The sequence below is a fragment of the Hemibagrus wyckioides genome, linkage group LG07, assembly GCF_019097595.1.
Source record: "Hemibagrus wyckioides isolate EC202008001 linkage group LG07, SWU_Hwy_1.0, whole genome shotgun sequence".
Taxonomy (NCBI): domain Eukaryota; kingdom Metazoa; phylum Chordata; class Actinopteri; order Siluriformes; family Bagridae; genus Hemibagrus; species Hemibagrus wyckioides.
The window spans coordinates 12,275,840-12,300,898 of NC_080716.1; the positions used below are offsets into that span (position 1 = coordinate 12,275,840).

The 25,059-nt window shown below is 39.8% G+C and overlaps 1 protein-coding gene across 9 annotated transcripts in view; it reads right to left on the reverse strand.

Moving 5' to 3' along the window:
- Window positions 1-2,720: 2,720 nt before the first annotated feature.
- Window positions 2,721-25,059, reverse strand: part of ehbp1l1a (EH domain binding protein 1-like 1a) — a 43,414-nt gene continuing 21,075 nt past the window's right edge. For 3 of the 9 annotated variants that reach the window (XM_058394630.1, XM_058394631.1, XM_058394633.1), the window contains 20 exons: window positions 21,517-21,576; window positions 21,290-21,434; window positions 20,053-20,415; window positions 17,607-19,865; window positions 17,438-17,506; window positions 13,754-16,516; window positions 13,239-13,436; window positions 12,168-12,659; window positions 10,392-11,759; window positions 9,919-10,153; window positions 9,671-9,825; window positions 9,523-9,571; window positions 7,826-8,371; window positions 7,136-7,187; window positions 6,738-6,775; window positions 6,424-6,535; window positions 6,143-6,242; window positions 5,953-6,026; window positions 4,440-4,554; window positions 2,721-4,265 (listed from right to left, as the gene is read on the reverse strand). In XM_058394630.1, coding sequence (XP_058250613.1) covers window positions 4,175-4,265; window positions 4,440-4,554; window positions 5,953-6,026; window positions 6,143-6,242; window positions 6,424-6,535; window positions 6,738-6,775; window positions 7,136-7,187; window positions 7,826-8,371; window positions 9,523-9,571; window positions 9,671-9,825; window positions 9,919-10,153; window positions 10,392-11,759; window positions 12,168-12,659; window positions 13,239-13,436; window positions 13,754-16,516; window positions 17,438-17,506; window positions 17,607-19,865; window positions 20,053-20,415; window positions 21,290-21,434; window positions 21,517-21,576 — 9,284 coding nt within the window. In that variant the 3' untranslated portion in view covers window positions 2,721-4,174. Of the gene's footprint in view, window positions 4,266-4,439; window positions 4,555-5,952; window positions 6,027-6,142; window positions 6,243-6,423; window positions 6,536-6,737; window positions 6,776-7,135; window positions 7,188-7,825; window positions 8,372-9,522; window positions 9,572-9,670; window positions 9,826-9,918; window positions 10,154-10,391; window positions 11,760-12,167; window positions 12,660-13,238; window positions 13,437-13,753; window positions 16,517-17,437; window positions 17,507-17,606; window positions 19,866-20,052; window positions 20,416-21,289; window positions 21,435-21,516; window positions 21,577-23,301; window positions 23,878-24,125; window positions 24,342-25,059 lie in introns of all 9 variants that reach the window. The other 6 variants (XM_058394629.1, XM_058394625.1, XM_058394627.1 and 3 more) reach the window with 5 other exon arrangements.

Here is a 25,059-nt window from a genome sequence, read left to right on the forward strand (position 1 = left end):
ATTGTAACCAACATGAATTATTCATTTACTGCGGCGAAACTGCAGTGAACAGCAAAAGCATGTAGTTACAATAGTATAAGACTCTCATTGGGGTTAAATCCTTCAGATTGTAAATCTTTGAAACCTTAAGCTGCATATTGTAAAATAGATAATATGGTCTCACTGTTGCTCTGAATGAAGAACTCCATCTTTTAAGCAACAACCCAGAGCCTTAACCACTTGAGCCACCACTGCACAAACTGCCCAAATTAGACAGGTTTTGGTGTTAAATAATCGACTAAAAAGTTTCCATGCAATTTATCCCTCAGGTTTATTCACTACTAAGCCAAAGACACTATTTTATTGTATGGCAATAGAATATTCAGTAACATGATCAATTATTACCTGGTTACAACTGGTTACATGGCTTTAATGCACTGAAACTACACCAGGTTACGTATGTAACCCGGTCCCCTGAAAAGGGAACTTGACGCTACGTCATGGCTGATGCTATGGGAACGCTTCTATGTGGAAGTTGTGTCTTTAGCTCTGTGTGAAATTGTCGATTTATCGGCTCGGGTAGGTCATGTGACGAAGCGGAGCACGCCAACAAGAAAAATGGAGAATTGCCCTCTGCACCTGAGAGAGGAGGCTGCTCCTAATGGGAATCTCCCAAGGGACACCATCCAGCAGGGAAATGAAGCTACAGGGGACAGTGGATCGACTCGATGCGAACATAGCCACTTCCCCCTGGCCAAAAATTGCCATTTGCATTCCACCTCCTACAGGTGGAGATGCTATTCCCTGGGTCTCAGGCCTTGCCTCAGCAGGATGCTTCCCGATCATGTGCTCTGGAGAGTAAATCACTCTCAGCGAGAAAAAACTGGTCTCTACCTAGGGCCATATCTAGTGCACCAACCTGAACAAACAAAGACCGCCCTAATGATTGATGAAAGGGACCACCAAAGGTAGCTCCTGAGTTTCAGGAGAAAGTGTTAAAGCACTAGAAACACAGACCCCATCAGGCAAACTATGTGCCATGAGAGACAGGAGCCCTCCTAAATGCCATGGGCAGGACGGCCACCTAGGTCCGCTCCCCAACCAGAGAGGGAAATAGTTTTGCAAAAATGACACACCCTAAGAGTGGGACCCAAGGTGAGAAACTGGGGTCTGTCCACATAAGAAGCATAAGAAGGGTACAAAGCTTGTGATGCGTAACCCTTGTGACCCAGAAAAAGGTGTCTGTCTCTTGAGCCAGAGTTGAAATGGTCTCGTCAGATTTTAAAGTCAGACCTTTATACCAGAAAGGATGGAATCCTCCTGAGCAGGAGACAGATGTGCCAGCATCATGGCTGAATCCCAAACTATCCCCCATAAGGTGGTTCTCAGAGAGGGAGAAAGCACACACTTCATTAGGTTGAGGCCTAGGGACCTCATGTGGGCAATCCTGGCATCTCAATGCCTGGTTGCCACTTCCCTCGACTGAGCCAAGATTGAGCCAGTCATCTAAATAATTGAATACATGGATGCCCTGGGGTGCAATGATGCCAGAGCAGCCTCCATGCACTTTGTGAGGGTGAGCAATACGACTAGGCCTAAAGGGAGAACCCGGGACTGGTACGCTGTGCTCTGGCAAGATGCCTATGTAAAGATAGAATTATCATTCTCTGACCCAATTCGGAGCACACAGGTCTAAAATTGGGCCTAGCCCCTGTACTTCTTGGGATTCAAGAAATGCCAGATATAAAGCCAGAGGCTCACCCTGGGAGAGGAATGTGCTCTACGGCCCTTTTCTCAGATGCAAGAGAAGTTCCTACTTAAGGAACAAGGTTTGGTCTGTGCCAGTAACAGTGGGCAGCACACCCTGTAAGAAGAAACAAGAGACAAACTAGATTCTGTAGCCTTTTCCCACAGAACCCATTGTGATACACCTGGCAGAAGCTTCCACACTGCCAGGAGGTCTGTTAGAAGCAGCACTGAAACAGCAAGCTGGCAGGGGCTAACCCAGGAGGTGGCGACCTGCCCCTGAGCACTGGCCAGCCAACCCAGATTTTACACAGGGCAATCAGGCTGCAATGCTAGCCTTCTTTTCCTGCCTCAGCAAGTCAGGCTGTTGGTGGCTACTGCTTGATAGCCGTAGCTTCTCACTATGGCAAAGAAAGAACAGGGTCTTAGGAGACATCAGGGTGTCTAAAAGAAAGGTTTTGTCCCTTTCTTTTATCTCTGTCAAATTGCCTCTCTGTGGCAACCAAATGCAGTCATGAAATGGCCAGTGGGCCATCTGGTTTGTAGCACAGAGGGCTAAATTTGTGGCCTGGCAGAGTTCAGACCTCATTGATGAGCCTGCCTGTATGAATGCAAAACTGTCATTGTGTGCAGCACTGCACCAGCTTTGTAGGCCTTTCCAATAAGCCTGTGAGTCCTTTGATGATTGAACTAACTTCTGTAGAAAAAGCACAATATGATCTTGCGGTACTTGACAACACCATTCACCCAACATTGACATTAACACTCAAAGTTTTTATTCGAATGTGACTTAAGTAACAAAGAAACACCAACATGTTAATTATAAAATTATGTAGGCTACTTACAGTCATAGTCAATAACTGAAACATGCTCTGGGTGTGTGTTTGGGTCAGTTTCAGGTGGTTGATCTTCCCTTCCAAGTCACCTCATTGACAAAAGCTCGTGAAAGCTCATGAAACAGCATGTTTAAATGCAATACAACGGATAAGACTGTCTGAGACGCAAATTAATCAACTTTTATTTTCCCTGAAACTCTTTTAAACAGTGCAGTTTTAAAAGTGCACGAAGTCAGATAACAAGAATTCTTATATTCCTATATTTCTTATAGCAAACAGTGACACTGCAAGGCAGAGGCCAAAACATTCACGTTAAAATAATGCAATAAAAGAGAACACTCAGACACTTATAGATTAATACATAAATAAATTATCTAACTTTTAAGAAAAAAGGGTTTCAAAACTAATACTGTTTTGGAAAACTACTCAGAAACACTCATTCATGTTTGTGTCATCACAAATATTCTGTTTAAACAGCAAACTGGAGTGGCTTGTGTATCCAAGTCAATCAGTTTCTGGTACTAAATCTCTTCCCCTTGCACAGAACAAAGGAAGGTTAAAAGGTTCACCGTTCTGCGTCATTTTGCTGTGGTGCATACTTGTTTGCTATATTTGAACTAAGTAACAGAAAATACCAATCAAAATAAAGGTAACATTATAAACCTTAAATACAGTAAGTGCACTAAGGACCTACTTGATAATAACTAATGGCAGGAGATAGTACACCAGTGTGTGTACTGTATATTACTATATAGGGGTTTGTTTACTATATTTTATGTTTCAAAGCAGGCTTTGCAATAGTTTGATAAGGTCTTACTCTGTGTGGAAGACCAAATTGCACGGAAACAGGAAATACCAAACCACAGACATGAATTCACACAATTTGCAAAACGGTGGATTAACCAAACGTCATTTCATTTACTGCACGTCTTCGAAATTTAAAGTCCACACAGAGATCTTAATACCTTTCTTTGTTGAACATTCAGAGTCTTGTCTGCCACTGTATGTTGGCTGACAAGTATGACCTATATAGGCCGGCATCTAGCTAGATTTAAATAGATTTAATATTTGAGTCATGCTATGTTTTTCAAAAGTATAATGTATCTAGAAAACTATATTTTCTTTTTGAATTTCGATTTCAGTGTCTGATCTATCTTTTGCCATTTGCCTGTACTAAAGGCAATGCGATTTTAAATCATACATTCACTGCTATGGCACATCAATATATTATGTTCTGTCTTAAATGTAACAATATACTTTATAAATGGCACAATGTAAAGCAGTATCTGCTTAGAAAGACATTCATAAATGTATCCTGAACTTGAATCAGTAGGAGTGTCATCAATTTTAAAGAATCTCAGCAAAGTCAAATGGACATTAAGTGATCTCCTAAATAAAATTTTAAAAAAAATACCACTTTTTCTTGATGAAGTGCAAAAGAACTAAAGACCTCCACTTGCAATTCACACAGTCAAAACAAACCCATTCATAGTTCTTCTGGTGATTCTTCCATTTCTCCACCTTAGATTTTCTTCACTAGTTTTATATAAAGTGACTTTTCTTGTTTGCCAACAGTCTATTAATGTTAACATCACTTTGACCATCTTGTTCCTTTACTGCAATACACATTTCTCTTTTTGACTTCCATACTTCCTTCGTCTCAGCTCCAGGCCTCTTTCCAATCTTTCATCTTCTTCCAAAGCCCTGTACCATAAGAAGAGGCAAAAGGAAATGAAGACGATAATGCTAATGACCACAGATTTGCATCCACCATATAGATTCTACTGTGTATTTAAGTCTCTGATCTATTATTACTCAACTGTATACCAGAGGCCCATTAGAAATATAACACATGCATTTGTACTAAATAAAGCTCACCCTCTCTCTTTGGCATCCATGTCATGGACCAGTACGTCCCTCTGGTTAACAAGAGACACTAATTCTTGCAGCAGCAAATGCTCTCTGGTTTTATGGGCCTGAGTTTTCTGCCACTCTAAAAAAAAAAAAGAATTGGGGAGAGGAATATAAGAAGGGGAAACTTTGTAGGATATTGCCTCTGAAGCCCATGCATATTATTAGTCTGCATGAACTTGTATGCTTTTGAAACATAACAGATTTTAATCATAACAAGCATTTCTATAGATAGAACTAGAGATAGGAGTCATGCCAGAAATGTTCATAGGAACATAGGTGCAGGTCCTAAGTCCGGATAAAATGGGAGGGTTGTGTCAGGAAAGGCATCTGATATAAAACCTGTGCCAAATCAAATCAGCAGACCGCTGTGGCACCTTTGAACAGGAAGTAGCCCAAAGACAACAATAACAAGAAAATGTTTTATTAGAAATTAGGCCATCACAATGTGACTGATAAATGTTACTTCATTCAGCAAATCCGATTTAAATCAGCAAATCAGCAAATCTGATTTAAAGACAGTTTAAAGACAGTTCACTGCATAAAGAGCAGGTCACTCCTATGCTTGGCTTACTATCAGTGAGGAATTTCACATGATTCCTCCATCCTCTCCAAAACATACCTGTAGGTGGCTCATGCCTGTAACTGTCTCTAGGTATGAATGTGTGTGCATGGTGCCCTGCAGTGTACTGGTCTGCCTACTTCACACCCAGTGTTCCTGGGATAGGCTCTGAATCCAAAGCGACCATGACCAGGAGGAAGTGCTTACTGAAGATGAATGAATGAATGAATGAATGAATGAATGAATGAATGATGAAGCCAGAGTATATAAAGTCTGAGAGGAGAAAAGATAGATCATTACTCCAGTACTCCAGTTAGTAACATGATTATGTAACTACAACTGGTTAAAATATCTAGCATTACTTATTTCACTATATTTCATGCACGTACATGTATAGTTCACTTACAATTTAGCCATGTTGACCATTAGGGGATTTCTAAATTGTATTTTATGTCTGTCTTTTATGCATATATTTTAAAGGAACTACACAGTTTGTGTCATGTCTTCATCCATGTCTTGTCATTGGTTGTTTCCCTTACATGTCTTTATTGCCTGATTTCAGTTTGCTTCCTGTTTTACGTATGTATTTAAACCCTCTTATGTCTTTGTGGGTCCTTGTGTACTGCCATTTACCAAGCCATGTGTTTTGTATTGTTTTGATCCTTACCTTTCTCACTGTTTCTGAACCTGCCTGCACTTAGATGCTCTGTTTTTTTGCCTGACCTGTGATTCTATACCATTTTGAGTTGGCTTAGACTTCTGGATTTGTCTGTTTAATAAACTGACCTGCACTTGCATCTGCCTCTGCAAGCTATTGTGACATGACGTAACATCAAATTTACAGATCTACCACAGTGTGAAGACACAATTTTCCAGATGCATTAATTTATGTTTGTTGTTTTGCTCAGAGTGTCTTACCTTCTACTGCCATGAGATCTCTAAGCTCACCCTTGAGCAGGTCAAACCTCCTCTCCAAATCATGCTCTTCTTGTCTGTCACAGGGTTGGAAAGCTTATTAAGATCTTATTTTCAGGACATGTAACTATATTCAGGCAGACATTATTGGATATCATGCACACAATGTCCTGTATTTGGAGAAAAATCTCACAGTAACTGCAGATGGTCTTGTCTCCTGATTAAGGCATTCTTCTTGTTAACTAGCGTGAACCACTCTTGAATCAGTTTCTCTTCCTCCACACGATCACTACCTACAGGAAACAATAATAATAATAATAATAATAATAATAATAATAATAATAATAATGAATCAGAAGATTCAGAAACCCTGGAGGAACTGAGAACACTAATCCAAGCTAGTACTCTTCTTTAATAAATAGTAATATGATGCTGTATAATTGTATTACTCACAGTCGCATACAAATGCCTTACCAGACTCCATAAGGCTTCTCAGTTTCTTCTCCACAATGTCGGCCCGGTGATCTATCTGTCTCTGTTCTGCCTCCAGGGCCTGCATCTCACTCAGGACATACTGACTGACATCCTAAACAAACACATATTTCCTTTAGACACACACATAAATGGCTGAAACTGTGGCATGTCATTTTATTATTATACAACAATACATTGTATGTTTTTTTTCCATATTTAGCAAGTCATTTGCCTTGGACAGATGAGCTAGATAACAAAATACAGTAACGTATATTTATAGCCTGCAATGGCAACAATGATATGGACAAACTGACCTGGCCATCTCCAGCTTTTCCCTGTTCCCCACACTCTACTACACACACACACACACACACACTTAAACTGTAAAAACAGCATTTATTACAATTTACCAATAGTTCTTAAAATAATTTGTATGACAAAACTATACAGAGAAAGCTCAGCAACTGACAAATATCTGGCCAATTTTCCAGTCTTACAAACAAAGGAAACACCTATCTTGATTGTAGGAAGGAACTGCCAAAGGAACCACCAAAAGAAATTATATAATATAACTTGTAATATGTAAATACCATGTGCGAAAACGAGTCTAAGCTAACCTTCAAGATCAATTGCAAGTTAAGATCATTGTTACACTATCAGGTACCACTTGTGAGTATAATGAATATTGATTTAAATGAAATAATGTGCTCACATGCTCCTGAGGGTGCTTTGGCTGTTCCACTTTCAGCATGACTTGGTCCACCCTGGGTTAAAGCAACAAACAAGTTACACGTAAGTAAAACGTAGGTGCCTATAGTGACTATCCGTGGCTTGATTTCACAACTGTAAGCAAAGATCAGCTTCCAGTTGCACTAACAGGATTCCTTGCCTTAATGAGCAAGTATTACATAATTATAAATAATAAATGAACAAGATATGAAATACTAAAATTGAGACAGCTTTAACAGTTTGACGTACCGAAGGAGAGCCACGTATGGGTATATACATATCCGATATTTCTAAGCAATATAATAAAATATAAAATAATTAAAACTTAAGCTACGGGAAAATTATCAGCAGCAGTGTGGCGTGATGCAGCAGAGTTCCTGTTACCACCAGAAAAATGGTAATTATTTTCAGCATTAGCTGAAGTGTTTTATTTGTCGTTTACCATAGCATACTTCATTATAATTCATTAATTAATGCAGTTTTAAGCATTTATAGTTACACAAGTCCATGAGTTCCTGCTATCACTTATTGCTTGTTATAACAAATATTAATAAAAACCATAATAATATAATATATAATATAATATAAAAGTTTTCGAAAATGAACATATTTAAAATGTGAGTTATATTAATTATTCCCAGTGCTAATCTTGTCTAAATCTTATCCAACTTACCTCTGCTGCAGGTGTTTTCTCTGACATCTCAGCCTCTTCAAACGACTCCCCTCTCAGCTGTGAACGCCGCTTCTTTACCAAATCTGCATCCTTTAAATGAGAAAAGCCCTTGGTGGATGAAGATTGAGTCCTTGGAGGAACAACTGGAGCCTGGGCTCCCTCAGAGCCTCCTGCTTGACTCGCCCCTTGTGTCCGTTTGGTTCGAGGTGGTGGTACGAAACTACCACTGGTATTCGGATTCTCCATAGTCTCTTTGTCAGGGACATTCCCAACTGTCTCCTGAGCAAGCTGGCTGGTCTGGAATCTCTCAGCGTAATAACGTGCAGCAGCATCAGGGTCTGTGTTCTGTATTTTCTCTCCCACAGCATAGCTTGACTCATTGCTGTTCTGTTCAATTTGTACCACACTGAGCTGCTGGCCAGTAAAGTGTGCTCGGATCTGACTGAGGTAAGTCATCACAATGAGTCGGTCAGGCACCGCCTGCAGTACCATGTCAGAGGGCTCGATCAGTTTGGTGATGCCCAGTTCAGCAAAGCCATCAAAAGCCTATGAGATATCAATGCAGCAGTGATTAAATGGAACAAAATACTGTCAGTACCTCACTCTGTTATATGCCTTTCTAAAAGACACTCAAAAACACATCTCTGAAACCATGAAAATAAATTTGAAATATTAAAACTATTGACTTATATTTCTCCTTGGATTAACTTGGGTTTAATTAGACTCCTCTTGACTCTTGACTTAAACATTTTAGTCAAAGTATCGACTTTTCGCTTTAAGCAACACTAATGAATTCAATTTTGTTCAAATATCAAACTAATTAAAGATATGCATCATGTTTTAATGCTTTCAGACAAAAATATACCAAATATTGACACCATGTGTCACTGTTCTAAATGCTTTATTATACACTGATCAGGCATAACATTATGAGCAGTGAGAGGTGAAGTGAATAACACTGATTATCTCCTCATCATGGCACCTGTTAGTGGGTGGGATATATTAGACAGCAGGTGAACATTTTGTCCTCAAAGTTGATGTGTTAGAAGCAGGAAAAATGGGCAAGCGTAAGGATTTGAGCGAGTTTGACAAGGACCAAATTGTGATGGTTAGACGACTGGATCAGAGCATCTCCAAAACTGCAGCTCTTGTGGGGTGTTCCCGGTCTGCAGTGGTCAGTATCTATCAAAAGTATCCTTTAATTCCTGTAAGTTGCGAGGTGGGGCCCATGGAGGCCCCACCTCGCAACTTACAGAACTTAAAGGATCTGCTGCTAACATCTTGGTGTCAGATACCACAGCACACCTTCAGGGAGCCAGTGGAGTCCATGCCTCAATGGATCAGGGCTGTTTTGGCAGCAAAAGGGGGACCAACACAATATTAGGCAGGTGGTCATAATTTTATGCCTGATCAGTGTATTTACGGCAGATTAAAAAATTCCATCAGTGAAAAAGTTCAGAAAAAATTCATGATTATGAGGATTAACTTGAGGATACCTTTGAAAGTATTTGACTCAAGTGCAGTAACATTCAGCTCACATTCTAAATACTTGATAAATAAAGATGCTTCAAATTACTGTATTGTGTTCGGGTAAGGATCACTGGTGTCAACAATGAAGCTGGGTAAGTGTCACCTAAAATTGTAATAATGATTACCAAAATAGTGAAATCTTAGTGAAAATGACATAAAAAGATAACCTTTTTGTTGTTCCGCTTAATGTCATAAGGATCCAACATTTCGAAATTCCTAGATGAATGGAAACGTAATTTTTACATCTATCATCTAAATAATCACACGTTCATTTTCACATATAATAACCTCAACTATATAAAAAAAAATGCATACACTTTATCAGGATGGAAACTGTGGAGGATGGCACAAAAAGCAAGACCATTTCTCCAGGAGGTGCTGAAGTTTGTGATCTTCACTCCTTTGTGACCTTGTGTTACCTCTTGGCACCACTTTAGAAGAGACTGACTGGAATCTACGAGGCCTGTCATCTGAAATGAAAGATAACATAATATAAATGCATGCTAACATATCCAAGATGGTAGATCCCAAAAATCTACTTAAAGGAATACAATTCCATATACCTCTGCCTCACTTGCTGCAGCAGAGTTTGCTGGAGAACTTCCACGCTGGACCACGGCTTCTGTCTTTGTTTTCCTTTTGGTGAGAACTGGTTCATTAATGCTCCTATTAGATTCTTTCTCGGGAAGGGTTATTTCATCACTGGGAAGTGAGGTATCATCTGGGAATGTTGCACTTAGACGTTTCTTCACACGAGGCCTTGGGAGAGGCAGGTTTGAAGAATCCTCTGTGGCTTGTCTAGGAAATAGCAATAAAAACAAACAAACCCTGTAAAAACTATGATACAACATTTATTTTAACATGTTTACTAGATACGTCTTACGTTCAGATCACAGCCGCATTAACACAGGATTACACTTGTGATGGTTAGGGTTAGAATGAAAAACACTTACAGCAGACAGACATGTAAGTGTATATTTTTATCATATTATTTACCCATAAACATGTCTGCAATATTCTGTTCTTCAAAACTCACCTCTTTAAATCTAATGTAGCAGCGGTTTCATCTAAAGACACAGTAGCCAAATGAACCTTATCTTCTCCTTTTCCCTGCTCAACATCTTTCACAGATGTTTCTACATCCTGGTTTTTCTCACTGGATCTCTCTTCTTGTCTTTGTATTTTACCCACAGTGTCTGGAACATGGTTTATGTCACTCTCACTCACTGTTTTAGCAGATTCACAGACTTTCTCCCTGACAGTGTCTTCAACCAGCCGTCTGCTGCCTTCATGATTAGTGAAGGAAATCTCTGGACTGGCTGTAACTTTTTTCACACTAAATAATACGCTATTTAGAGATTTGTTACTCTCTGGTTCAAGTGCTTTGACAGTGTTTTCTGAGAAATCTAATGGAGACTCATTTGAAGGGAGAGCTGGTGTGCTTTCAGATTGCTCCACAAAGGAGAAAACTTGGTTCGCTTCAGAAGGATTTTCGTCTGGGAAAGTAGCACTGAGACGTTTCTTCGAACGAGGAGCTGGAAGTGGTGGAGGTGCTTCTTTCTGTTCTTGTTCAGGGACAAACGGAGTGGAGGATGTCACCGGTGGAGTGTCATCATTAAAAGAAGCACTCAAACGCTTCCTCGCACGAGGCACCGGGAGGAGAGGTTCTGTGGGCTTGACTTGATCTACTGACTTCACCTTGATTTCAGAAGTCATTTGCTCATTTCTCCCACTGCTAGGTTGTATATCAGAAGTTGATTTTACATCGGTTCCAGAGTCAGGCATATCTGTGGAGGACATTTGATTGCTTTTCTGCATTTCAGCACCGCTAATTTTAGAAATGCCAGACACATTTTCTTTATTTGACGTCGCACTAGTGTCTGCTGGGCACATATCACCAATGCTTATTTCAGTCATACCACTTTCCACTCTGTAATCATCTGGTAAAGAAGCGCTAAGACGCTTCTTTACCCGAGGCAATGGGATAGGTAGAACAGTGGGACTCTGCAGTGTTGTTTCAGTAGAAGAAACATCTGGACATGTCAGGGGAATTTCCAAGGATGTGGGCATGCCAACAACTTTGTCCACCTTCTCATCCTCCATGACAGATTCAGACATTGCTGCCTGCAAGCTCTGGGATACATCTGATAGACTTTCAACCTGGTTTACAACAGATACACGATCCTTAGTGTGTGAGGATTCCTCAGTGAGATTACTGTTTACCTTGCTGCCACAAGGTAAAGCAATCGATACATTTAGACAAGGAGAAATTGGTTTTTGGTCTTTCACGACTGCTGTCAAAGAAGACTCTTGAGGCCCAGAGTTCATGCTAATCTGCAGTGGTGTCTTGCTGCTTGTAGGCTGGATGAGTGCAGAGATCTCTTGAGCACTACGATTCTGTGGCCTTAAGGATAAGAATACAATTCATTGCTTTTTTGTCAATAAAAATCAATCCCTTCCAATTACTTCAAGAACATTCTCATTAACGGCACCAAAACTATTATCTTAACTAAACAAGCAGCCCATTCCTCTATCAAGCAAAGATTGCTAGCAAGCAGGTTCAAAACAACCCCTTAGCCAACAATTCAATTTTCAACAATCCAGTACAACATCAATGCAACATCATCAAGCTTTTTTTAATCTCTGAAACATGCACATGACGGATCAACTAATTCATCCATTAAGTGCTCAAGGCACAAATGCACAAGGCTGTTTCAGGAAAAGCTTTGCAGTTAGAACATCTCAATGGAAAAAGACAAGGAAAACTGGATTAAATCATGCTGACAATCAGAAAACACTCCAACACACTCACCCCTTCTCTCTCAAGAACGGCTTAGCTAAAAGCACTTCTTCAGCATTCTCATCAAAATCAAAAATTTTCTTTTTGGTTGTTTCACTGATTTGAGGTAAGGTGAGTGGGACATTTTCTTCCTCTTCTTTGGAAATCTTGTGTAGGTCTGCCTCTGTTAGTGGAGGCCACTTCTTCATATGGCTATGTTCTCTATTCCCAGTAAGCCATCTTTCAACATCTTTAGAGCACAAGGATGTTTCAGATCGACTGTCAGGCAAGCGCCACATGTATGGTTCAGCACTTACAGGGAATTTAAACTCCTGAGGTTCAGTTGATGAAACATGTAACGCTTTCTGTAGGTTTGGCTCCTCAGCAGGTTCACATGACTGTTTGGGTTTCACGCTAACGCTGTTTTCTGGATCCACCGGACAACGGAGGTCATCAGCGGTCAAATGGCTATCTGCATACTCTCCAGAACCAGAGGGTTGCAACATCGCAGCTACTGTCTCGAAACTAAGTAAAATGCATAACTTGTGTGGGGTATAAAAATAGTAATATCATTCAAATTTAGCTAAAATCTTTTTTCAGTTAAGATAATATTAAGACATAACATGCTTGCAAAAATGTGTACAACATTTACACATCCAATCACAATCCTGTACTTTTTCCCGAACTAATTTCTCAAGAATAACTGTCCTTAATTGTATCCTCACTGAACTAGTGAAGGTATTCAAATTTAATGATCGTAATGAGCTCTCCAAATTGTGGATTTCAGGTACCACCTGCCAGTCAAATTGGTTGTGTTGCTCTGAACTGCAAAAGGAATTTGTAATAAGGTAAACAATTATCTAGTGATCACACAGTGATCTAGAAAGGCAACATTTTGTCCCAATGTGGAGAAAAATCATATTAGAATGTCACAGAAACACTAATGGCATTTTAATATAGTGCTCAAATCAGACACCACCACGATTGCTAAGTATGTGTTATATTAGAGAACAGACCTATTAAAATGTGAACACATTCAACCAAAACATTTTTAATACTTTGCTTCAAGCCGTCTTCCATGCTGCATATTAGTGTCTTGCTTACCCCTTGTGAAAAACACCAACTATGGTTTCAACAAGCCCTGAAGTTTCTTTTTCAGTAAAAGGATCCTCTGCCTCCAGTACCTCCCATCCCGATGATATATCAGTCTCTGAGTAGTCTGTAGTGTTGTTGCTTTTGCTTAGGGTTGACTGCTCCACAGTGGGTTCTTCCAGGGATTGATTTTCTTGTAGTGGACTTCTGCTGATAATTGAATGTCTCATAAAGACAGTAGGCTAGAGTCCAACACTGTGGTCATGCCAAATACTACACACTCATGCAGCTCAGCAGTATCTTTTGCAGATACAAAATGTTCTTCAAATAAGTTTTTATTCTTTTGTTGATCAAGAAGTTGAAAGACAATTACTTACAAGAACAATGAACACAAATGGCGCAAATAGAACATGCAAACTATTAACAAAATTTGGTGTATCAGTGTGAGACGACTGGAAAAAGACCCCCCCCCCCAAAAAAAAAAAAAAAAACACAGCATACCATGCCACAGGCACAAATGAACTCACCCTTCAAGAATTTCTTCAGTCTTTTTTATTTCTGTGGATTTATCTTTGAAAAAACAGGAAATTAATATTGACTCTGCTGTCAAGAGATGTATTAAGTAAAACACACTTTGACAGTATGTCTTACCAGATAATTTGACATCCACATTTAGATCCCATTTGTCTATCTTATGTGGTGTAACACTCAGTGCAGTTTCGCAGAACTCTGTTTGGGTCTGGGTTTGATTATGGTTTGCTACAGACATGCCGATTTGTGTGGAAGGTATTGTTGGCATTGATGGGAATCCATGGGTTCTTGCTTTGCTTGGGCAACAATACACCAAAGAGGACATAATTGTTTTATCCTCAACTGTAGGAAGATCATCAGAAACCAAAAGTGTCTTCAAAGGTTTTTCCCCAAAAAGTGTTTGAGCAGGCAACACTCTGTCTAACTGAGTATGATCTTGAGTTATATCTTTCCAAGATGGCATTCCAGTTATACCTGATTCATATGAACAAGATGGTAAGAGAGCAGTCATTGAATACATAAACTCTCGTACAGACGGAAATCCAAATATTCTAGCTTTATCAGGGCATGTTGGTGCAAGAAGTACAATTTTCAGATAGTGGTTGAATGGTTTGGGTGTACTTGCAATTAAAACCGATTTCTGTTTCACAGGTTTAACCCACACTCGTTTCATTGGAACCTCCCATGATGGCTCCACTGAATTCACTGAAGGAAAGCCTGGAACAAGAGCAAACCCTGGGCAAGAATTCAGTAAGCTTTTCATGTCTGACTCTTTTCGTAAATAGAATTTATCCACTTTAATGAAAGGTTTAGAAGGAAAACCAGGGGTTTGAGCTTCTCTTGGGCAAGTTGGCATCAAAGCAATCATTTTCTTCCTATTGTAATGGTCTAATTGGCCACATGGAGGTACAAAGTACCATTGGTCATGAATATTTGATCTTGTTTTTAATAATTTCTCCCACAAAGGCTTTCTCTCAACAAAACATATATGTGTGTCGGTTCTCTCTCTTGATTGGTGTCCAACAATTCTTGAAGTTTTTGAAGTACACGGCAAAAGATGTACCATATTAAAAGAAATTTTTGGCTTTGGTGCAAATGGGAATCCTGGTATTAATGTCCGTGTTGGGCAAGTTGGAGCTAAAGCAAACATATTTTTCAGTGAGTCTCTGGCCTCGTCTGTTATGTTCTTAATAAAAAGTAACTTCTGTTTTGGTGCCCTGCAGCACAACTGAACTGTATTTAGACTGTCAACTAACCAATCTCTCATCGTTCCCTTTTTAGAAGGGAATCCAACAGTGTTAGTCCTTTTGGGGCAAGAAGGAAGAATATTTTCCATTTTTGGTTCTGGAACTGATGGAAAACCTGGAATGCAGGTTTTGTATGGACACGCTGGTAGCAAAGCAGCATTGCGTTTATGCAATTTTTTGTTCTCCTTTGCTGTCTTGATAATAATTGTAGGATTCCTAGTTTGCCTATCCATCAGAATGATTTGATTGGTTGGCCAGTTTGATGATCTAGGGATCTGTATGCTTTGGCATCCAGCTATGTGGGAGAGCATTGGGCAGGACGGCCGAATGTTTTGCATTTTTGGCTCCTGACCTTTACGTTGGTGTGCAGATGGAAAACCTGGAATGCGTGCTGCAAGAGGGCACGTTGATAATAAAGTCATATTTTTATTTATATCTTCTGTATCCTTATGAGTTTCTGTAACGTGAACAGTTTTTTCTTTGACTTGTTTGCATAAATTTAGTGTCTGATCACTGACCCACTCCAAAACGTTAGAGTCTTGTTTAGATGGATATCCAGGAATTTTAGAGACCATTGGACATGTTGGAAGAAGCTTTGACACACTTGGAACAACTTCGACTTGATGTTCTGATGTAGTGGTAAATCCATCTACTTGAGTTGCTGGTGCATTTCTCAATGTATACCCAGCAGCTACAGATGCTGTAGATTTGATTGAGCAAGTTTCCATGTTTCCACCCTTCCATCCTTCTTTGGAGTGTGGTGCAGATGGAAAACCAGGATTGAGTGCTTTCTCAGGGCAGGTTGGAACAATAGCCACTATCATACTGGAAATCTCAGTATACTGAACTGGTGTATTTATGATGGAGGCCAGTTTTTCCTTTGATTGTTTGTGCAATAAACATCCTTTCCTCTTTAGCCACCCCACATCCGGCTTATTCTCTTGAATAAGGGACATTGATGGTATTCCAGCTATTCTGAATGGCTTGTTGCAAGATGTACTTAAGGATGATATTTTTAATTTTTTTCCCCTAATGGCAGAAGGAAAACCTATAATACTTGCTTCACGTGGGCATGTATAGGCCAGTGATACCATATTTCCAATCATTTCTGTATCATACTGAGATATTGGCATGTACTGAAGGGGTGCAACTGTTTTTGGTCCCTTTCTCCACAATGTCTTTGCATCTCTAGGCCAGTCCATTCCCTCTGTTTCATACATAATAGTCATAGCTGTAGATGGGAACCCAGGAACTCTACAAATTCTTGGACATGATGGAAAGAGATCTGCCATGTTGGGTACCCACTGGACATGCAAAAGCTTGGACTGAGCATTACAAACAGAAGGCTCCAGATTACATATGTCTTCCGCTGTCTCTTTTTCCTCCTCATATCTGGATGCAAGTTGTTGTGGTCTTTGTGTCAGATGCTCAAATGTACACTCATCACAAGCAGAGTGTTCTGTGTGTGTGTATTCATCTGTAGTTTGGAACTCAGCACCTGTGCATTCAATTCTGAAGAAAGTAAAACACTCTTGTAAGGGTATGCAAGTACAGATGGTATTCCAAGGACATATTTTCATATGTTATACCCAGACATTTCATCATAAATTAGTGCACCATTGCAATTCATTTCTATATTCTATGTATCTGAGAACTGTCAGTTTCAAACGCCATACAGCAAACCCAGTATACAACACAGCCAAGAAATACCACAAGGATACAAACAGTATTCATTCACACTCTCACAATTTCCTCTGCAATATATCAGCGTCTGAGAGAACATTCAGATATGCAGTGGTAAGTCAGTTTGAATCTAATCCTGGTTTGTTTTTCCTCTTTGCTGTGGTTTATTTAGGCAGGTTAGAACACAAGAATCACACTTGGGTGCAACTCAAGCGCCATTCAGTCACGGTTAGAAAGTGATGCAACCCTGTATCAACCCAACTGCAAGACATGAACCAAACATGCAGTGTATTTTAGGCTGTGGGGAACATTTATCTGTAGCCGTAAGCTGCTTAACTAAGCCACAATGCACAAAATAAAGCAGAGCTGTAGTGCTGTAAAAATTTTCTGGATATCTGGACAAATGAACACGGAAATAAACAATAGATACGCAAAATGTTTTAATCTAGGTATTTATATGTCTATCTGGAAATTGACCGAGTGATTCTGTGAGTGTGATTTTCTTATTCATACTTTGTAAAGCTCTGTTTATCATTTTATGAGTTTTACAGATTAATAAATGTGAAAGCACAGGATGAACAAGATACTTTTGCCATGTCCTGTGATTTGCATTGTGTAATGATGCATAGTGTCAAATGCTGTTCATCTTAATTGTGATAGAGTGGTAAATGAAGCTGTTATCACAAGAAATTCACTACAGAATTAGTCCAAGATACACAATCAATCCAAAGGGCTACAACTCTAACTCACCTTTCCCCAGCAGTGAGTAACAATGGCATGTCTGGAGGTAGGGAGTGCCACATTCTGCAGTCTATTTTGCTAAACACAGGGTTTAGGAAAAATTATTCTGGGCATTGTCCACTGACTGAAAGGTGAGAAATTCAATTATCTGCATTGCAGGACAATGTCCCACACTTACCCACTCTCTAGAATTCCCTTTTCTCCTTTATCACTTTTTGGCCAAACTCCCATATCCTCTTTGGTCTCTTCCAGGGAACTAGCATTCAATTCTGATGAATTGATATGAGTCACTTCATTTACATCTGAACTACTTGTGAAATGCTGCATTGCAATGTCACACTCCTTTGAAGTATTGTTCTCTTCTGTTAGAACTGTAATAGGAACATGTGTCATAGAAACACTTATGGTGAGAGATGACTCTAATCTCAGTGGGGCACAGGTTTTTATTGCACTGGGTGATGTGTAATGTTTTTCTGATTTTGGAAGTTGTGCAGATGGAAAGCACCGTGAGCTCTCATGATTCAGTGTTGGTAGGGATGGAAAGCCAGGAGAACGTGCTTGTTTGGGGCATGATGGCACCAAGGCCACCATAGTCTTTATAAAATCATTGTTTTCCTTATATGTGTCTAAAACATGACTCAGACATAAAATAATGTCTGACATTCTCTTTTTTGGCATTTGGATTAACCTTTCACTGCTTAATCTCCATTGTTGAATATCTTGATCTGTTCTCATAACTGTTAAAGATGGGAAGCCAACCATCTTTGAGTTATTTGGGCAGGATGGCATCATATTTACAATATTTTGGTGTTTCTGAGGACTACGCTTTGGGGCAGATGGGAATCCAGGGATCCTTGATTGTGTTGAGCAAGTGCATCTTATAAGCGTCATTGATTTGGTTATTTCTGCATTATATATAGACATAGCAAGAACGTGTGGTTCACTTTTTCTCAGTTCCCTTTTCCACAATATTACACTATCCCTATGCTTATTTTTATCTGCTTGCTCAATGACTAGCAATTTTGAAGGCATGCCAAAAATCTTTGTAGTTGTGGGACAAGCTGGATATAGATTGGCTGCATTAGGGGCTTTTTCGATATGGATTGGCGCAGATGGGAAACCAGGAGCAGCAGTTGCTGGACATGTTAATGTCAGTGACAACATATTTCTCACTTGTCTAATATGATCATATGGTTTCCCCAAGTCAGGAATCACACTTGTTTTATCCTTCTTATTTTGCATCACAAACAGTGGTGCTTTGTCAGATTGGTATAGTAAGAGATCATGCTCAATACTGAGAAACACTGAAGGGAACCCTGCAATACTGGACATTTTTGGACAAGACGGTAACATATTTATGATACTCGGATGCTCTTGTGGTGTAGACCTTGGAACAGATGGAAATCCAGGAACCTTAGATGCTGCTGAGCAACACGATCTTATAGGAATCATTGCCTTCAACATATCTGGGCTCTCTGTAAATGAGTGTACGATCTTTGCTTTACTTTTCTTCTTTTTTCTTTCCCATAACACCATATTATTTTTGGGCCAGCTTTCTGGTTCTGACAATGTTAGTCTTGAAGGTAGGCCAGAAATTCTTGAGGCTTTAGAACAAGTTCGAAGGAAATTAATGCTACTTTGTATGTACACAGTATCAAGGGGCACATATGGAAATCCTGGAATGCTGACAGATTTTGGGCAAGTTGGCTTCAGTAAAATAATTTTGTTCAATGCTTTAATACCATGATACTGCATTCCCAAATTGTGAATAAGCACAGCTGGTTCCTTCTTTTGTGGCAGTATTGACCCTTCCTGTGACAGCCATTTGTTATCTTTTTCTGGCAAGTATAATGATGGCAAGCCAGGTATAACTGCAGCTATTGGGCAGGCTGGAAGAATACTGACCATACATGGCTCTCTGTATATCTTTGAATTATCAACCATTGACTTCTGAGGAAAAGGGATGTCAGGAATAATACTTTCGCTTAACTGAGGCTCGCGTATATCGTCAAGGAAGTGTCTGTCTTGATATTCTGTATCTTTAGAGACCAATGTATTTATTCTTTTCTCTTGGTTCTCCTCCAGTAACAGACTCTCATCTTTGGGCCACTGTACATCCTCCTCCATTTTAATATCCTCCCCAGATGGGAATACATAACCGTGTGATGCTTTTGCATCAGACAGAAAAAAGTCAATCCTATTTGACTCACTTTTATCTGCTTTTATTATTGCCTTATGGACCTGTGCAAATTGTGGACTGTGTGCATTATCAGAACATCCTGACACATCCGCAATATTTTTCACAGACTCATTGTCTTGATTTGATTTCTGGTCAGTGGGGAGATTATTGACCTCCTCTCCTATCGTAGTTGATCCGGTGTCACATGTTGATGACCAAGGGGAAACAGGTGTTGTATTAACAGCAATATTGTTTGCTCTGAGGGACAAGTAGATCAGAATTCAGGTCATGATGGATTGAATTAAAATGAGCAACCAAGCACTACACAGAATTCATGCTGTAACAAAATTATGGCTAAACAATCCACTCCTATAAGAACTGCCAAGCTGATGTAAAAGCAAACAGAAAAGCTAAATGTAGTCATGCTTTGTCATGCTAGACTTACCCCTGATCAATTGTCTTTTCTGGGCTAAATGTCAACTCTGTGGCAAGTTTCATTTCTTGTTCATTTTGATCTGCTTGGATATTGTGCAAATTTGTAGGCTCATTCATCAGCTTTAAGTTCTCTTTCTTATCCAGAAACACTGCCTGCACCTCTGCTGACTCTTGTGATAGGGTGCACTTGACCTCAGCCAAGGTGGGCATGGACTCTTTGACTTTGACAGGTGATGGAATAGTTTGTGATGCTGTATTGAAAGGTGTCTTCTCAGCCACACCCATGTCATGTTTAGGCACCTCAAATGAATGGGCCTGTGGGACACTGAGGGTTTTGGGGGGAGGCTGCATTTGAGAGACCATACTCTCAAGTCTGGGAAGGAGAAAAACTAAAGTGAAATTTGTCCACGCATGATAAGGCCATTTCGGTTTAGAAACTGATAAATGTTTCATGCACCACTGAAACACTTTGATGCAGTAGCAAAATAACATTGGATAATGATCGGATAACAAAGTTTTCCAAGCTTCAGGGGGCTTACTGGAGTGATGACATCACTCACAGCTGACTATAAAAACACATGATAAATTATACCTGTGTATGACATTGTGATATTACACCAGTTTGTCTAAGGAAAGATCAAATTAACAGGTAGAAGATGTTTAATACAATACTTGCTCTACCATTACAAATTCTTAATGCTTCTCAAAAGGATATCTTGTTTTAAAACAAACATTCTTCCAAAAATAAAACACTCCAAACATATTTCTCTTTTTTTAATTCAATTATGAAATGTTTTATTTCTATTGGCAAACTTATTCATCTAAAGAGGTCACAAAGCCTTTAAGTCTTCACTATATACCACTAGCCCTGCTACTGGAGTTCAATTCCAGCCCTGATTGTACATGTTTTATCATCAGTTCACTTTGATGGATTGGATAGTATGTGCAGGATTTGAGCGTGATTAGACTACATGAGTACTGTAAGATCATTCTGAAATAATGAAAAAAAAGAAGAGGAAAAAAACATTTACTACTCAGATTGTTGGATGCCTTTTAGATTCCATGGTGTGTTCTCAAGCTTGTATCCCAAAATAAAATGTATAAAATGTAGAATATAAAATAGACAATGCAATAGCTCTAATGCAACCTTCTGCAGTCTAGTAACGTTTGTTTGTTTGTTTGTTTTTAGCAATGCATATGCTTTTCCTTGGTTCACCCAAAATGCTATTATAATATCTATCACTCACCCTGGCCTCGCAATCTGCTGTTGAAACGTTGGTTCTTTGTCTGGCTTATGATTGGCTATGGTGATATGTCCAGCTTTGCGATGGGAGGATCTTAAGTCTTCGGCTGGGTGAGCATTTGATGCTTTGGTATCTGCGATTCCCTCACCTTAACATAATGAGAAAAACAGCAATGTTCAGAAATGTAGATTGGAAGTGAGAACTGAAGTGACATTCAAAACAGCTCTTACCAGGACAGACTCCAGCGGGATATTCCTCCTCTTGCAATATGCTCAGCTGTCTGTGCAACTCTGAAAAAGAAACAAAACAAAACCAATTATTAATGAATGCTATGATATGTGCAAAATCAGTTGGCAAGCATGGCTTTGCAGAGTTGTAAATACATATACACATTTGTCCTAAAATAAAATCCACAGCATGCCTGTGCCGCTTGATGAATGCCATGCCACTATTTCGAGTGTGTTGTGGAGATTTTCCCCACATCTTGAACCGAGTTGATGCCGTGGACACAGCAATGTCCATGGATTAGCCCTGCAGCTTAGCAAAAACTTCTTTCTGAGGCACTGCCTACTTACACACACAGCATGGCACAGAGCTGACACTGACTGTGCAGATAAAATTATTCACCCCTTTAAACATTTCACATTTGCAAGTGGTGCTGTTTCTCAGCATTTAGAAGGTAACAAGGTAATACAAAAGGGATGAATACTTTCACCAGACAAACAGATAATAAGCTTTGTTTAATAAAACAAACAATAACTGTTAATTCATCATAACTGTTGGTCAGTTTAGGTAATAGATATGTGTGGCAGCCTGGGAAAATCCTTCATATGATGAAATCTTTCTGTAATTTTGATCTCTCTAGGGTCAGTCACAGCATTTGACAAACCAGAGCCTCATTATCACTGTTTCTCTGGTTAGTTAAAAATCCTAATTTTTTTTGTTTAGCATACTAACATATCCATCATGGATATATGGGACATTTCCCTGCCAGACCACCAGAGGGCAACTGCATGCAATTAAGTTGTAATATTCACTTCCCTGTCCAGTTTGTTCACCCATTTGTTTGGTAATTATTCCCTTACATAATTAGCTTCCTAAAGAAAAGAAAAAATATTTCTTAAAAAAAGTGCACATAAAACAAATAAAACAATGTTTATATTAAGAAAGAAATGAATCAAATTGACCAGTTTTCTTAAACTGACCAATTCTTGAACTATCTGCTTGACATGATGTCTTCAGAAAGCCTATGGAAGCTTTTCTATATCATTCTGGGGGAATGTATTTACAACGTCAAAGTAGGTAGGTAGAAAAACAAAACGGTTTTAGTCGTCAACATGGGTTTTCCCAGACCATCACATATAGTACATTAGACATGTTTTTACTCAGACACCCTCCAGCGAGCACTTACTATAAAAGCTTACACACACTCTTGAGACACAGTGCCAGCTTGTCCTTCAACATGCACATTCACATGTTATAATCATGTAGCTTTGAAACTTCAGGCCACCCATTTGTACCTTTACTTGTATCAGAGGGAGGTACAGGAATGTGCCCAATAAGGGGTAGAGCGATGGTTGTTTGGGACTGAAATTGGGAGCCAGGAACAACAGGTGGAGGAGGAGGAGGAGGAGAAGGGGGAAATGGATATGTAGGATTGTTCACAATAAGGGGGCCAGTAGGTCTGCGTACGTTTGGTCTAAACACGGTGGGGACAACCTGGTGTCTCCATTCCAACGTCTGTACCCGATGGAAAGGGTCTAAGACATACAAGCGGCAAAAGAATTGCAAAAGAAGAGAAAACGTTGTGTGCAGGTAGGTGCTTATGAAAATGTTTTTAATGCAAAAAAAAAAAAACAAGGTCACAAAACCCATGCTTAACTCTAAGGGCTCAAGCTACTACAACCCTTCAAAGATCAAACATGTGCATGTTAAACCAAGTAAAATAGTAAATCATTGCTTTAGCAAGTGATAACATCTTTCAGCAAACTTGTCTCAAAGACCATGCTCTGTACCTGGTTGAGTGGCATCAGATGTATTAACCTCAGGTTCAACAGCAGCAGTTGAAAAGGGAGCAGAAAAGTGGACAGATGACAGCTGAGTAGAAACATTGGTTTGAGGAGTGACAGGAGAGTTAGATAATGGGACAAGGGAGATATCAGAGTGTAGAGATGAATCAGGGATGGGGTTAAGACTGACAGGTGGAGGTACAGCAACATGAAAAGAGTGGGCAGGTGACAGGGGTTCTGATAGGACGAGGGAATGGGGTAAAGGAGAAGACACAGTGCAAGAAGTCACCTCAGATGGATGGGATAGAGACAGAGGAGGAGCTAGTGTAGGTGGCACATTAGAGGTGGGCACTATTTCTGGCAAGGGTAAAGGAGGAAGGGCTGTATTAATGGGAGATGTAAAGGGACTGGCTTTTTTAAGGGGAGGACCTAAAGCAGTGGGAGGTAATGAAACTGAGGCAGGCCTGCGCAGTGAGTCTGAACTCTGCACTGCCTGCTGGTGGACAGGTTCCTCTAAGGTAATGGGTGTGGGACAGAGGCTAGGTTTTACTTCAGGGGACCTCCACTCTCTCTGCCATGTTGCTGAAAGAGTATAGGGTTGAATGAGGGAAAATGAAAGAAAAGGGGGAAAAAGAGAGAAATAGAGATCAGTTGAAACATTAGTATTACATTTGAAGATTTTATGCGTTGGTTATCCTCTCGCCTAAACTACTACAATTAGTTAACAGTTTGCAGCACTGATAGCCATTGAAGCATGCAGTCACTCTTTAATTTGAGTTTATAATTTAGAAAATGGCCAATTCAATTATTTCCCTCTAGGCTTCATATACCTGTCTCTGAGGGCATACTGGTGGGCCTGGTGAGGGTGAGTCCCAGCTCTGACAATGAAGCACGGTAGGCTTTTAAAGGGCATGGTTCAGAGAGAGGTACAGAGCCAGGAGAGAAGTGGCCAGGAACAGCAGAATCAGAGCTACTGCCAGATACAGGGGGAGAAAAAGGAGGAATACTCTGAGGTGTCCAGCCTCCTGGGGCAGCAGTAGAGGTGGCTGACATGAAAAAAAAAAAACATAGAAAGATAGGTGAAACAAGAAGCAAGGTGCAAAGAACCTGGAAATGACAGGTGAATAGAGTGAGGAAGTCATATTGTCAAAACATACCCTCATCCATCTATGACTTACACTGATCAGTAAGACCATAACATTAAACAACTGACAATGATGTGAATAACACTGATTGTCTCATTACAATGACACCAGACAAGGAGTGGGATATATTAGGCAAGTGAACAGTTTCCCAAATCTCAATCCAAACAAGCCTCTGTGTGCTGTTCAAACAAGTCTGAGCCATGGAAGCCCCAGCTCACAACTTACAGGGCTTAAAGGATCTGCTGCTAAGTCTTGGTGCCAGATACTACAGCATACCTTCAAAGGTCTCTGCCTTGACAGGCCAGAGCTGTTTTTGTGGAACAGAGGAGGCCTACACAACATTAGGCAGGTGGTTTTAATGTTATGGCTGATCAGTGTATAGCACTTTCTGCCAAACAACAAGGCTTGCCATGGCTTACAAACAAATACCTGACTACCCTTATACTGGCCATATCTCTGTATCACTTTCTTAGCAGCTCTGCCCATGAAATTCAGAGATTCTCTAGAGGGTGCTGGGTGGTTTAATAACATACCACTGTAAATTCAAATAAACAATTTCAAAATGAAAACCTATATCTCATAAAATTCACGTGGTACCGCACATGATACAAAGAGGCTG